General features: G+C 40.7%; 1 protein-coding gene across 2 annotated transcripts in view; it reads right to left on the bottom strand.

The window, feature by feature from the left end:
- The window catches only part of gabbr2 (gamma-aminobutyric acid (GABA) B receptor, 2), a 120,945-nt gene that overhangs the window by 9,270 nt on the left and 97,162 nt on the right, over nucleotides 1-14,513 (bottom strand). For both annotated transcript variants that reach the window (XM_072447560.1, XM_072447559.1), the window contains exons 14-17: nucleotides 2,781-2,891; nucleotides 1,809-2,033; nucleotides 1,051-1,233; nucleotides 507-636 (exon numbers count right to left, since the gene is read on the bottom strand). In XM_072447560.1, coding sequence (XP_072303661.1) covers nucleotides 507-636; nucleotides 1,051-1,233; nucleotides 1,809-2,033; nucleotides 2,781-2,891 — 649 coding nt within the window. The remainder of the gene's footprint in view (nucleotides 1-506; nucleotides 637-1,050; nucleotides 1,234-1,808; nucleotides 2,034-2,780; nucleotides 2,892-14,513) is intronic.

Genomic DNA, 14,513 nt, shown 5'->3' with positions numbered 1-14,513 from the left:
GGAGAGATGCATTAGCCAAAACAATATATTAAAAAATACACAAGATGATGGGTCACTACTGGTGAATAAATGTATTTGTTTATAGTGTCAGAAAACTTTTGAAGAAACATAATTAATTATGTCGACACAATCCCGAGCTATGTTGGCCTGACCAACATTATCAAGGCATCTTTAGTTGAACTCCTTTTCATTTAGTTCAAGTACGATATGCTATGTGACCCATGTCCACTCAATTTACCCACGTATGGAATAATATAAAAAAAAAATTCCCCCCTCATTCTCCTCAACTCTCACTGTCCACTGAATACTGTCTATTCAACATTTTAAGCACTCGATGCAGCATCAATCACTCTTTTTCCTGTACTCAGCTATATTACTGTATATCAAGCTGAATATATGTTGTTTTATGCTGTCATCAAAAAGTATCTTGAGGATGTAGGAAGCCGATTTTGGTGTTTTTTATTTCATTCCTGGGGGGAAAGAGTGATGTATCGTCAGTGTCTCACCTTTGCCGTCCGTGAAGTTGCGTATGCTGAGGATGTTGTTTGCGTCTGGGTAGTGGTTCTGTTTTATGTAGGGTGTTTTTTCGGGCGTGTCCTGCAGCTGCATGGTCACTTCCTCCAGCTCTTTATCCAACTTTAAAATACAACAGGAAGAAAATGATGATGAAACACATAACATCCATCCATTTTCTACCGCTTGTTCCCTTTCGGGGTCGCGGGTGACTGGAGCCTATCCCAGTGACTTCGGGCCTTAGGCGGGGTACACCCTGGACAGTGGCCAACTCGTCGCAGGGCCAACATACAAATGTACATAATTCACCAGAAAATAAGTTGCATCAGTTTTGCATAAACAGTCTCTCTGTACCAGCCAACCACGCTTAAATAGGCCACACAATTATGAGAAAACACACATTACGGTGACTGCTCTGTGTAGAACAAAACGCTGCAATTGCTTCTTCGTACTATTCAATTGGCTGCAAATGTTTTCTTCTTTTCATGTTTGCTTGCGTCACATTGTGTGCCAGCTTAACAATGGAAAAGGGCTGACCTCTGTGATCTTCATGCGCAGCCGGTGGTTATCTGTCTGCAGCCCGTCTAGCCGCGAAGTGTTGGCTTGGTTAACACTCGTGACAGAGGTGGAGGTCTTGGAGTCTTCCTTCTTCTGATTCTGGGTGAACTTTAATCTCCGGTTCTGAGTGGCTGCATCCGGATTTGTTCTCATGGTAATTAGCTGAAATCGAAGATATGAGGGTTAGATATAGTCGGCATTCTGCACATTGTGGGCTGGATATGTTAGTGTTGATTTGATATTTAACACTAGTTTAACTTGACCTCAAACACCTCAAACCCCTTTCATATTAGTTATCATTTAGTGTAATGTATTTGTATATGAATTACTTGTAAATGGGGTGACAGTAGCTCTGTATGTCTGTATGGCTTTTTGATTATGTAAAAAAAAGGGGAATTGGGTCATATTTTGAATCATGCTTATTCGAAACAACCATCTATATACATTTTCGAAAATTGTCAAAAAAAACTTAGATGGAGAGTAGATAATTTATTAGTAAAAATGGGTGATTTATGTTTTAAAAGCTACTGTGATTTTACAGAATGAGCACCCATACCATTCAGAAGCATTTTCATAATTGATTGGAGCAGTAATTGTAATTAGGATTGATTACACTGTCCTATTTCAAGAGATGATTAATTGCTATTGCCATGTCTAAATGGTCAAAGTCCTCAAAATGGCAACTAATAACAGGGAATACAGACTAAAACCCATGAATATACAAACTCCTAACTAACCTTAGGGACAAAAACCAGACACAGTGTGATGGTGCTGCAGAAGATGATGACCAAGGCCACGATGCAGAACTGCACATTGGGCTGGTCCCGTGTGAGGAAAGACACAGCTGCACCGATGATGCACATGATGCCCACGTTGTAGACACTCATCCCGATGTATTTGCTGTCGTTGAGGGCAGGGATGCTCACGTTCCTCGTTTCCCAGGCGAGGAAGCAGCCAAACAACTGTGGGAACAAAATATCAAAGTATTTATGCCTTTGTTGATATACACTATTATGTAGGATTATAAGATTATCGATTGTCTGCGTTTGTACTGAGCTGCCGTTTAATATAATAAAAGTTATGTAGCATAGGGAGTTGGGGTAATAAATATTGGTTGAGATACAGGCCCTGGGCAGCTGTTATCTGTTTCGTTAGTTACATAAAAACGTCTTTATGTCTAAAAGTTTATTCCTAACCCTTAACCTTAAATAAAAAAAATTGACATCCTTTTTCTAGACACGTTAGATAGAAAAGATATACATACATACATTACATTAATTCTTAAATTATAAGGGTTAGTCTAAACCTAAGAGTTTTGTTTATAAGAGTTCTTCTATTAAGAGTGTTTTGTCCCTTTCTTCTGTATCTACCTGTGTTGCAACAATGAAATTTCCCCATGTGTGGACAATAAAGGAATATCTTATCTTATCTTATAAGTCAGATGTAATTACATTAAGTCCACTAGTTTTTTAAAACAAGCAGATCTATCATTGTGTAGCATTTATTTTAATCAGCAGACAATATCACACTCAATTGCACATGTCATTGTCATGGTAAAGGTTTAATAAACCTGGAGATATGTCTGAACAGGAAGTAAAGTGAAATGCCTATGGAGCCATAAGGACCATAAGCCGCATGTGCATTGGTGTGAAAAGAGGCATTTGAGTCTCCAGACTGAGAGTACATGAGAGAATTCTGTGTCCTCTCACCATTAACAGTCCCTTGTAGGCATAAACGATGCCAAGCCAAATGGTCATGTGGGTGTTCTCACAGTGCTCCAAGAAAGGACGGATGGCGATGTCTCGGCCGTGAGGATCCGGCTGTTGACAAACACGGAGAAACAGAGATGAGGCAAATCAAACAGTTTATCAAGCCATAAAAGAAAGGGGCATAAAGCTCAAGTTTGATGTTAATTTCATGTACAGGATAAATCAACAGTTCAAACATTACAAACTCCAAAAACCGAGTCATTCATGCATAAATAACACAAAAGAAAAAGCAATAATAATAAAAGAAAATGACCTCCTAATGTCTACAAACTCAACTACTCAACACATCACATTATTCAACAAAAAAATGGCTTGTATTTCAATAACAGCTACATTGTGTCCTCATGTCGATATAATGACAGTAACAGTGTCAGTAATCCTGCAGGTGTCCAATCAAATCCAGCTAAACAATGGCCACAGGCGTCTCCAAAGTCATCTGAAGTTAAATTAATCTTTGCTTGGCTCGCTAATGGCCCCAACTTACAACGCTTATTCATTAATGTGATTTACAACTCTTCTTCCCTTTCTCCTTTCACATACTGTATGCTGTCTCTGTAATGCTATTCCATATTTGTCAACACATGACAGTCTAACAAGTGACCAAATGGGAATATGAGATCCTGAGTAGGTCTATTGCATCATGAGTTATGGATAAACTAATCAACTGAAGCATTAGCGTAAATTCATCTGCAATAGATCAACGGGAGACATTAGGGGAAACGTCACTATTGTGTACAATCAGCAGTTTCCTATTCATACACCCCCGTTTCTAATTGGCATGAATATACGGGTACTTCTTACTGATTTGAAGGACTTTCTGAGGACATTTGCTGATTCACAACGTATAATAATTTTTTTTATTTTAAATTGTTAATTTCTATGGCAACAATCCTCATTTGAAACACATGCATGGGACTGTTTAGTGAGGATGCCATTGCCTTTGTCTACTTCCGGGTCCAACAGAATTCCAGCCATATTCACATTGATGGCATTTTGGTATTTCTAACCTAATCCTAAACCTAATCCAGCGTTTGGAACGAAGCTGTTTTGAAATGCAATAGATGTTTTCTGGTTTATTCTGGTGTTGATGTCACACTTAACAATCCAACATTACTGCGCTTCTCTGTCTTTTGAATGTTATAGCAATCAGGATTATGTCATCACAGCTCAAGAATTTTCAGTTAGCCCAATGTTAAACCAATGAAGATTTTATGATGCTAAATACTTAACACTAAACACTATAGTATGATCATGTATTTACCCAGCGCCTTATTAGGATGTGCCACAGCTTTTTGGAGTACTGTTTTAAAATTTGTTTTGCTGAATGTTTGGCCCATTCTTCCATTAACGTATCCGCTCTATACTTGAGTCTGGTCCACCCACTCTCCCCCTGCCTCTAAGTGCAGCGTCATATCTCCTCCACTCGTCATTTGACCCCAGTGTTCACTATTGAGCTTGAATTAATGACAATTGCAGCTATTCAAGCTTTTTTCAATGACCTTGATGGACTTGCATTGGTATTTCTCTTATGGGTCATCTCTGCAGAAGAACCCGAGCACTGACATACCAAACAAGCCCGCCCTTTGTGTCTTCTAAGAAAAAGCAGTTTTCCTCAACCTAATTGCATTTCCCTCATCAAGTTTTAATTCTGTGTGTATGCACTTGCACATTGCTGCCTGCAGACAGACCAAACTCAACATACTAAGAGCACGGCACAACTACATGTCCAGATCAATGTAACCTCATGAAACAAGCAGACCAGGTTTTGTCACAGCACTCTACTGTATGCTTGCCCTCGTGAGTGTCTTCTGACTCACACGTCACACGTGCCTGACAATAATCTGAGCACTGACTGTTGTTTGGTGGAAGGAACAGCTTAACTAATTCATTAGAATATGGAACTATGGCAAAGTGGGGCAGAAGATGACTCACAGCTGGGCTATTTTCAACAGGGAATCGCAAATACTCAAGACAAACTCAGACACTGAATTATTTTGAAAAACAAATGCAGTTTAGGCTCATCAGTTTGGTATTTTCTGTCTCTCAAGTGAACTGTTGAACTGGGACTTGGTTAAAGGATAACATTCTTCATGAAAATGTCTGTATTCATAGTGAGACCTTCTGCATCAGTACTCTACATACTCGGAGCAAACCCGTCCAATCCAATCCAATCCCATCCAAACAACAGGACAAAATGAGCTACAATGCTTCAGAAGTTTGCTCTGTCACATTAAAGCTTGCTCTAGCTCGGTTTCTTTTAGAAGATGTCGTCTGGGGAGTTGCCAGGCAACAGGGCTGTAGGCGGACCCAAAGCACCAGTGAAAAAAATGCCTTTTCCCTGTCATTTTTTCACAGTACACATTTAAGACAGGAGGACTTTGAGGACAGCGGAAATCAGTTTTGCAACACAGAACCTTTGGTCAAATACAACACACGCATCCATGAACACGAACACAAAGTCAATCACCTTAATAGTGTCAGACATGCCATGCACAATGACCTGTTAGACATGTATGGAGTTTTAGTGGAATGTTGTGCAGTCTAGGTTTGACTATACAAGATTGTTAGGTGTGTTGATCTTAAATAACTTTTGGAGGGCTTGGATAACATAACACAGAAATCTAAAATCTAAAATGTATATTCAGTGTCTTATGTGACAATATGGAAAAGCCGATGAGGGGTTGAGAATTTTCAAATAACAATGCCTTTGGCCCAGAGCAGATAAAGTGAGCGCTCTCTGTGTGCTGTGCATGTGATCAGATGTTCACGTGTACACACTTTGGACTAAATGTGTGTGACAGACACATTTTATCATTCTCTATACACTTTAAACAGCCAAGACTTAAGAGAATGAAGCATTTTAATGTACACTTTTTGTATTTTGAATAGATTTAAAAAAATTACAAGAGGCAGATGAACAGAACTAAAGCAAATTCAACAGCAAGTAGATTCAATTGTAGGTTGTGCTTTAGAGACATATTTATGTATGTTGATACAATTTTACACAACTCCAATAACAGCAAGGAGTCATATGTTTCTATTAAAGTGTAAATTTAGTTTGGTGGTGTATGATTGCTGCAGTGGGAGGCATAATGTTTTGTCAATGCCCATGATATCAGGCACGCACTCAGACAGAAAAAATATACATTTGCATTGCAACTTGGAGCAGCTTTATGCACTCAAATAAAATATTTGTAATATGCAATGCACCGTCTGCTCTGGTATTGGGAGTCGCAGTATTTATAGTAAAAACAAGTACCGTAGATAAGGGAAATGCATTATGGTCGATTATCTCCTCAGTTTGGACAGTGCGGTGAAGGCTTTGCGACATGTTTTAGTGAGCGACTCTTGAATGCTCTCAGTTATGTAACATGCAGAGCCCAGATGTAGACCTTAGGCTCATTTCAAAGTGTCAGACACTTCTCTTCTGATTACTTCAAATGAGTTTGAAACTTCCTTTAGCTTGTCATGAATACATTATAGAGAAATATGATTACATAAGTAGAAGTAAAAATACTTATAATATGGTAATATGGTTATTCAATTAAAAGTAAAGAGTTTAGGATCAAAGTAGTATTGTTGCAACTAATTGTACCATGAATACAAGTAATACTAGAAATCATCAAGCATGTGCTACATGGGCTTCTAATTTATTATAATGTATTTATTGACTTATTTTATGTATGAATGAGCTACATGGACACCCGAATGATTTTTTTTGGGTGGATTAATAAAACATCTATCTTTCTACAAATAATTCTAGCAGTCAAATTTAGCACTGTATTACACTTGCAAAATGATGAGCCGCAAGTGATTTGGGCCGCCATTTTGGACTCTGTAACTTTCTGATTCCCTATATAATCTAGTGCCGACCCTTCCTCTACCTCTGGAGTTTGGGGAGTTGTTTAGAAGTGACACCGAGGTTGTGATTAATTGTGCAGAGTAACAAGTGCAGTAATGTATGTACCAGTAAAATCGGAACTAGTCAAAACTACTCAAAACAACGTTGAGGCTGCCTTTACACTTTCGCAAACACAGCATCAAAATTGGGACTAAACCGAGGCTAATCCTGGAACTAAACCTGGACTGGAGCAGGACTAAACCAGGACTAGAACAGGACTAAACCAAAGTCTTCAACAAGGACAATGAGGTATGATCGCAGCTTCCTCTTCAGTGCACAACTGTAAACTGAACTCGGTGTCAATGCAGGTGCTTTTGCCGTGCTATTGTCTGGTGCTGAAGAACGGACCGTGGGCACTGCTGTTTAGAAGTGACGCTGAGGAAGAAGAATTCAATGGATTTAGTGTTTTGGGGTAAAACTGATGCTTTGGTAAAGCGGTGTTCGCATGTTCTTTATGCTATAGTTATCTGAATAACTGTTAATATGTTACGTTAACATACCAGACACTTACCACAGTTTGTTGTCTGTGTCATGTAGCTGAAGGTGTTAGCATTAGCATACGTACACCTATTCACCATGTTGTTGTGCTCCAGTATTGATGGTTCATACTTGGCGTAACCCAGTCTTTCTTCAGTATCGATGGTTTATGCTTTGTGTAAATCTATCTTGTTGATGGTACCGACTGAGCGTGGAGCTGCCGGTCCGGTGTGGCTAATGTGCCACAGTTAACGTCTGTGCGTCATGTAGCTGAATGTGTTACGTTAGCATTCGTACACCTATTCAACATGTTAGTCATTCTCTAATATGTTATTATTTTAAATTGCATTTCAAGATGTTCTTAGTCTTGGATTTGATCAAATTAATGATCCCCAAAAATGCGACTTATACTCAAGTGCGATTTATATTTTTTTCTTCTTTATTATGCATTTTTTGGCTGGTGTGACATTCAAAGCGCCTGAGCGACAAGAGTCTAGTTCATTGTTCTGCCATTTTTACACTACCCCAATCTCATGATATTTAACCAAATTAGCCCACAAATTCCATATCTCATTGTAATCTCCATCCACACAAGCCTCCTCCCTCCAGCTCTTATTTATAATAACATTATCTTTTAACTTGAATGTGTCAGTCTGTATTTAAATATTTCTGCTCTCTTACTTGCTTGAGTATTCTACAGGCCATTCCTCCATATTTCATACAAGACGTTAATCCCATTTGAGGACTAATCCTCCTGATACAAGCATGGCCTAACGACCTTCGAACCACCACTGGGCCAAATTGGCAGCGGCAAGATGAAGCTGCAAAGGCATTTTTGCTCTTATTTCTTTCTTAGTGAGGAAGGCCACACTAATGGTTTGACAAAAGGATGATGTTACACTGTTGTGGAAACTGGCTGACCCCAAATACAGCCTGTGTTTGTGCTCACGCTGAGAGAAATTAGCGGCTGCTTAAAGCTTACATCTCTCCCCTTATCACGGCTAATTGTAGGATGCAAATGAGCTGACCCTCACTGTTTAATTTGCGCTGTTCAGCATTGTTAACTGATTGGACCATTAAATCACTGTAGAGAAGTCAGCAGCTCTGTAAAGTCTACATTTTAGAGCAATTTCTGACACATAAATGTGAATCATCACTGTGTGAAATAAAACAGAAATATGGGCTGGTCCCAGCTGAGACATTAGGCTGCTGCACAAAGCTCCTGTGTTGTAAGTGTGCTGTCGGCAGAGTGCTGACCACACCGACAGGAGGCTGTCCCAAAGCACTTAGTGTCCATGACTTTACAGACTGCTGTGGTTCATCTTGTTTATCTGAGGACAATATAATATCACATAGCGTATGAATCCAATATAATAGTCATTGTAGTAAAAGTGCAGTAGAGGTGATGTGTGAGCAGTCAAACAACAGCAAGAATGCTGCCATCACAAGAGGGAGGGGGGAGGAAACTTTTCCGTATCAATGCAGTAGAAATTTGTGTATTTGACATGTCAGAATCAGTACCAGAAATGGTTTATTGCCATGGTCCATGAACAGAATTCACAAACATAGGAACTTGTTTTGGTGATTCTGTGCAACATAAAACGTTAAAAGTAAAAAAAGAGAAACAATTTAAATCTGCTAATATGTACACAAATTTACAGTTGACTTTACATGTAATGCAGAAAGTGAACAGTGCAGTGGGTGATTAAATTATGGTTAAAGTGACAGTGTTTAGGAAGTGAATGTGATCAATATTATATACACAGTCTAGACCTAAATGAAGACTCCACTCCAGCTCTGACACAGTCCCTGACAAAGAGACTTATTCACTCACTTATGCTTGTTCCCAAAATTACAGCATAATAGCACACAGACACACAAGCTGCATAATAATGAAACATGCAGGGAGGGAGCTCGCTGCCTTAACTGATTTATTAAGAGCTAAACGCATCATTAGTGCAAGCGGCTAACCCTGAACATTGGGCTCATTAGAATATGCAAACTCCGTGGTACAGCATGGGAGTCTGCTAGCTGGTTATTGTACACTTCAGATGCCTGTAATGTTGCTATTCCTTGACTCAAGCCCCAGTCAAAAAGCTTCTGCTCCCTCACAGACGAGGTCAATGCACAGTCGTTTTGAAAGCGCTACATAGACATCATTAGTCTGGGGCAGTTTAGGATATGTGTTAAAAATAATGATTGTTGATTAGCATTTATACAAGCCAAAAGTCACATTACATTATTTCATCTGAGTTCTACACATCAGATAATGTGGATTGTAAGATGATGAGAATTTTAAGTTTTTCTAGAAGTGTGTTTCAGACATTCTAGTTTTGTTAATGCTCAGAGATAACAATGTCCTTGATGATTCTTGCATGTCAGCACTCATGGCTTAGGCATGCATCGCTTTTGCCAGATACGCCTGACCAGTCATTCTGAACGATAATTAGTTAGTAAACCCAAACCCATTATGCCAGCTCTCTATTTTATGAGTCAACCAAACTCATGCCAGGTCATCAGGAAATAATGTTGATTATTCAACGTTTATATTCTGATCTGCCGGTCTGTTTATCTGAGACAAGTGCACTTCATTACACCTTTACAGAAAAATTACTAATTGAACATTAATACAACCAGAAAGCAGCAGTGATTACAGTATTACAGATGCCCAGCTTGGACACAAAATGCACACATTTCCTCAGCTCCGTGCCTAATAACATCAAACGCAACATTGCCTAAACACAATGGGGGTGATGGAATGGTATGCTTAAAACCTTCTGCAAATGTTTATTTCATGTACAATGAGAAGATGTGCTTTGAAATTCCCGAAAAGATTAAAAAAAAAATCCCTGTACTGCTGTAGCTGTTATTGCTTTTGTGGACAATAATAAGCACACTGTTACACCCAACAGAGGGAAATCACAGTATCGTCTTTTGAGGAATGGCTCTCTAGTGTGTCCCCCTCTACTGCTGCTTCTGTCCCTGCAAAGCCGGAGCAGTAATTGAGTCCTTTGAGGCCCTGGGTTGCCATAAGCCCTATGTTGTGGCTGCTTAATTGGCTGTGTTATTCACAAGCAAACCACGGTGTACAGTGTTGGCACAGTTCAAGCCTTGACAATTTTCATAACCTTCATACAACAGACTAAAATGATGCTTTCCACTGAACAGAGAAAATGTTTATAATGAGCATGGTCAAGATAGTAAGTTTTTAGCTAATTTACATTTATTCTGACAAAGATACATGACCTTTTGGTATAGGCTGTGGCTGCAGAGCTGCGGCGCGGTCAAATGGCCCAGCAGTTTCAGGAACCGCGGCACTGCCATAGCCTCATGGCTAACCCTAACCTTAACCCTAACCTTAACCCGGCGTGGTCTAAAACGGCACGGTCAAATAGCGCAGCAGTTTCAGGAGACGCGGCACAAAATAACATGGCAGTTTCGGCCGCGCGCCGCGGGTCTGTAGACACTCCCTTTGGTATACACAGTGTAAAATAGTAAATTGCCATTTGTATGAAAATTGTCAGCCATGTTGTTTGTTGGGCAGCCCTGGCAGAGTCCAACATGCCAGGGCTGCCCAACGAACAATGTGAAGAATGTTGTCCTGATGGCTCCATCAAACCTGGACATGTAACTGGGATGGTTTGAGCCGTGAAGTGCAGTGTGAACCAGCTGGAATTAAAATCAGCACCTTCAAATCCGAAGCCATGGTACTCAACTGGAAAAAGGTGGCTGGCCCTCTCCATGTGGATGGGGAGTCCTTGCCACAAGTGGAGGAGTTCAAGTATCTCGGGGTTTTGTTCACGACTGAGGGAAGGAGTGTGAGATTGACAGGCGATCGGTGCAGCGTCTGCAGTGATGCGGTCGCTGTATCGGACTATAGTGGCGTGGAATAGAATTGAGGGTGGCTATTGCCCTTAGAGATAGGGTGAGGAGCTCAATCACACAGGAGAGGCTCGGAGTAGAGCCGCTGCTCCTCCATGTTGAGAGGAGCCAGCTGAGGTGGCTCGGGCATCTGTTCCGGATGCCTCCTGGACAGCCTCTCAGAAGGGTGTTCTGGGCATGTCCCATTGGGAAGAGGCCCCAGGGAAGACCCAAGACACGCTGGAGGGACTATATCCCTTGTCTGGCCTAGAAAGTCCTGGGGATCCCACCGGAGGAGTTGGAGGAAGTGTCTGGGGTGTGGGAAGTTGGCGAGTCCTTGCTTAGACTTGTGACCCCAAAGAAGAAGATGGATGTTGTTTGTTGGCATGGCCTGAAGTGTACTAACTGTGAAGGCTATTTTGTGTTTTTATTACAAAAGCTTTTATTTTACACTGAATTAATGTAATTACATTCAAAATTATGTCGGTGTAATCCCTCATTCGTCCAGGCGTGTTCCATAGTAGAAAAAGCTTCAGTTGTAGTCATCTGGACTCAGTTTGAAAAAATAGACGTTTCGACTCTCATCCAAGAGTCATTGTCAATAAAAGAATTTAGATCGAGAACTCCGATATTAATACTGTTCTGTGGTAAGACCCATGATGAGAGTCGAAACGTCTATTTTTTCAAACTGAGTCCAGATGACTACAACTGAAGCTTTTTCTACTATTCAAAATTATGTGAACTTTTTTTTTTTTTAAAACATCCAATCAGGTAAAAAAAAAAAAACATTGAATATAAATATGATATTAAAAAAATCTCAGGTAATCTGTGGTACCAAGTTTTGTGAAAGTACCAAACACCACTAATAATTTACATTAACATTATTATAATGATTATTTTTCAAATCTTATATAACACACTCACTGCTTTGTTTGACTTGGCCCTTCAGTCCTTACCATATTCGCTCTGTACTCTGGTTCCACACCATTGCCTGTGGGTCCAGGCCTTGGCTCCACCTTGGGGAGAGAGCTAATGATGCAGAATGCAGCCGAACTCTGCAGGAGGACTGTAATGTGCTGTGAGAGCAGGAGGGAGGCACGCACAGAAAGAAATGGGCTCACATTCACCAAAGCTGCAGAGGGGCAGTTTCACGTGTACTCCTGTTTGGGGCAAGCCGTGACAAGATAGCGTCTAGGGTGCACTACTGTGGGCAGAAAAGAGAGGGTTTATGATAGGAGCATCAACAGCAGCCTGGAGGAGGTGACACAATGAGTTCGGCACCATTGGCTAGATATGACAGGCCTGCTAACACCTCGTAGCCTCTGCATTGGAGACACACATGCGCAGGCTGACTCACACACTCCCAGGGGCATCTCTGCACCTAGCTAAAGCCTGGCTGTGACAAACACAACACCTTATGGTTCCAGGTTGCCCGAGGAGAAAGCGCATTATTCCTGCCCTCTGCTCGCGAACACTACAGGCAGCAGGACAATGACACTTAGCAAATGGCAGAGAAATGCAGCAGCAAAATGTTTGTGTCGGGGGAGAGGAGTGTGCAAAGAAAACTCATCAGGCAACTGCAACATCAGCACTGGGCAGGAAATCCATAGCAGCTTTACAGTCAATTACTTGAACTGTCATTGGGCTGCCATCACCTGCCTCCCGAAGGACAGTAACCAATCACACCAATGAGCGAAGCAGCACCACCAATCACAGCCAATCAGAGTCTAGCCTGAGCCACTGACCGGAGCTCTGCATTCAAAATAAACAAGTTTGCAAAGTGTTTTGGCTGCATGGTTAAAGAACTGAGGGAGATTCAACTTGATTTATGTGGAAGAACCCAAACTGCACATATTTTCATAAAATATTCAGGATCAGCAGCAAAAAGGCGCTTCCCTGCACTAACCTCTTGGTGACATCTGAAATATTCAACACAATTCAGCCAGTCAGGCAGGTATTGATGGGTGTGTAAACTTTGGGACCATCCCAGGTTCTCTCATCCTCCATATGAATGTATTTCAAGCAAATCTAGTTCAAATCTAAATAGTTAATCTTTTGAATAGGGAAAAGTCCTCAAAAACTCTTCAACCCAGGAACTATCGAGGATGCTAGAGAGTTACACCTCAGACAATGACAATCAACCTTTTTTGAGTCACGGCACATTGAAAAACTTCTGAGGCACACACACCACCTAAATATGATCAAATCAAATGTTACTTATTGTGACAAATATTTGTAATGCCAATTCAACTGTGACGTGTTCTGTTGATACGTTTGCTTAATTTTTTGGTGAAGAAGTTGCTCAGGACTCTCCAAAATGGTGATAAATACATTCATGTGACAATATCTCAAAGCACACTGTTTGAAAATCAAGGACATAGTTAACAATTCTGATATGAATGCACCACCACAAGCAGACATGAGAAAGATGACAGCCTGTCCTTGAGTGGCTTCAATACAAAAATGTAAGAATAGAATTGCCAGTGTGATTGCAAGAGATTAATTAAAAGTAAAGCATTGTTAATTATACTCAGTTATGTAAGACAAATGAGGCCTATGCGGAGCTGACCCCTTCTTCTTAACTCATTTTCTGCCAGTGTCACATTCACACAACTGGAACAAAAGTTTACACCTACTTACTTGACATGAAAATAATGTGGCGCTATTGTCACATGTAGGACTGACACAAAAAACGAATTAGTTGAATTTGAAAAGAAAAAATTTAAAAACACTGAAGGGTCCCTGCTGCCACTTCTCATTGCTTTCCCTTTATAGGTGTAATGAAGAACAGCGAATACAGCTCTCTTTCGCTCTGGTTTGCGCTCTCACTCATCTCCCGCCTCTCCATTTCTCTGCCACCTTATCGATCCCTCCACCCAATCAGCCTCTCGTGGATACGTGAATCTCATTCTGAGGACATGGCAGCACATTTCATCCGAGCACAAATCGATAACAGTATGTCTTGTAAAGGAATGCAAAGATTCTATATATTTATATATTTATAGAAACATCCAGAAAAGTCTAGTTTTAAAAATAACGGGAAAGATTTGGTATTTATAGTGCCTTTTAACATCTCCCGGAAGCTGGAGCTGAACACAAGCTGACTGTGTGTGATATAATGGCTACTAATGTAGATAGATGAAATAAGAGTTCATTGCGTTATAAAGGGTGGAAACACAGCTCCTCCAAGGGTGCAATCTGACACCGCGCTGCAGATACCCCCGGCTCCAGATGAGTAATGCAGCTCTGCTTCTGCTGGAGTACGACTTTTCATTCATGGATCAAACAGAGCTGTGTACGGAGCCTTCATTGACTGTGACACAAGGTCCTGTTTTTACTGTATTCCTTTGGTTTAACTCCCTGCTGTATAGCATGTAAATGCATTCTCACACAGTCTGATCCTCTCTCTCCCCACGGTCCCAGCTGCCCTGGCA

Source organism: Eucyclogobius newberryi, unplaced genomic scaffold, assembly GCF_026437365.1.
Source record: "Eucyclogobius newberryi isolate DKJ021-1_F unplaced genomic scaffold, fEucNew1.0.hap1 SCAF_16, whole genome shotgun sequence".
Classification (NCBI taxonomy): Eukaryota; Metazoa; Chordata; class Actinopteri; order Gobiiformes; family Gobiidae; genus Eucyclogobius; species Eucyclogobius newberryi.
This window is presented reverse-complemented; position numbering and strand designations above follow the sequence as displayed.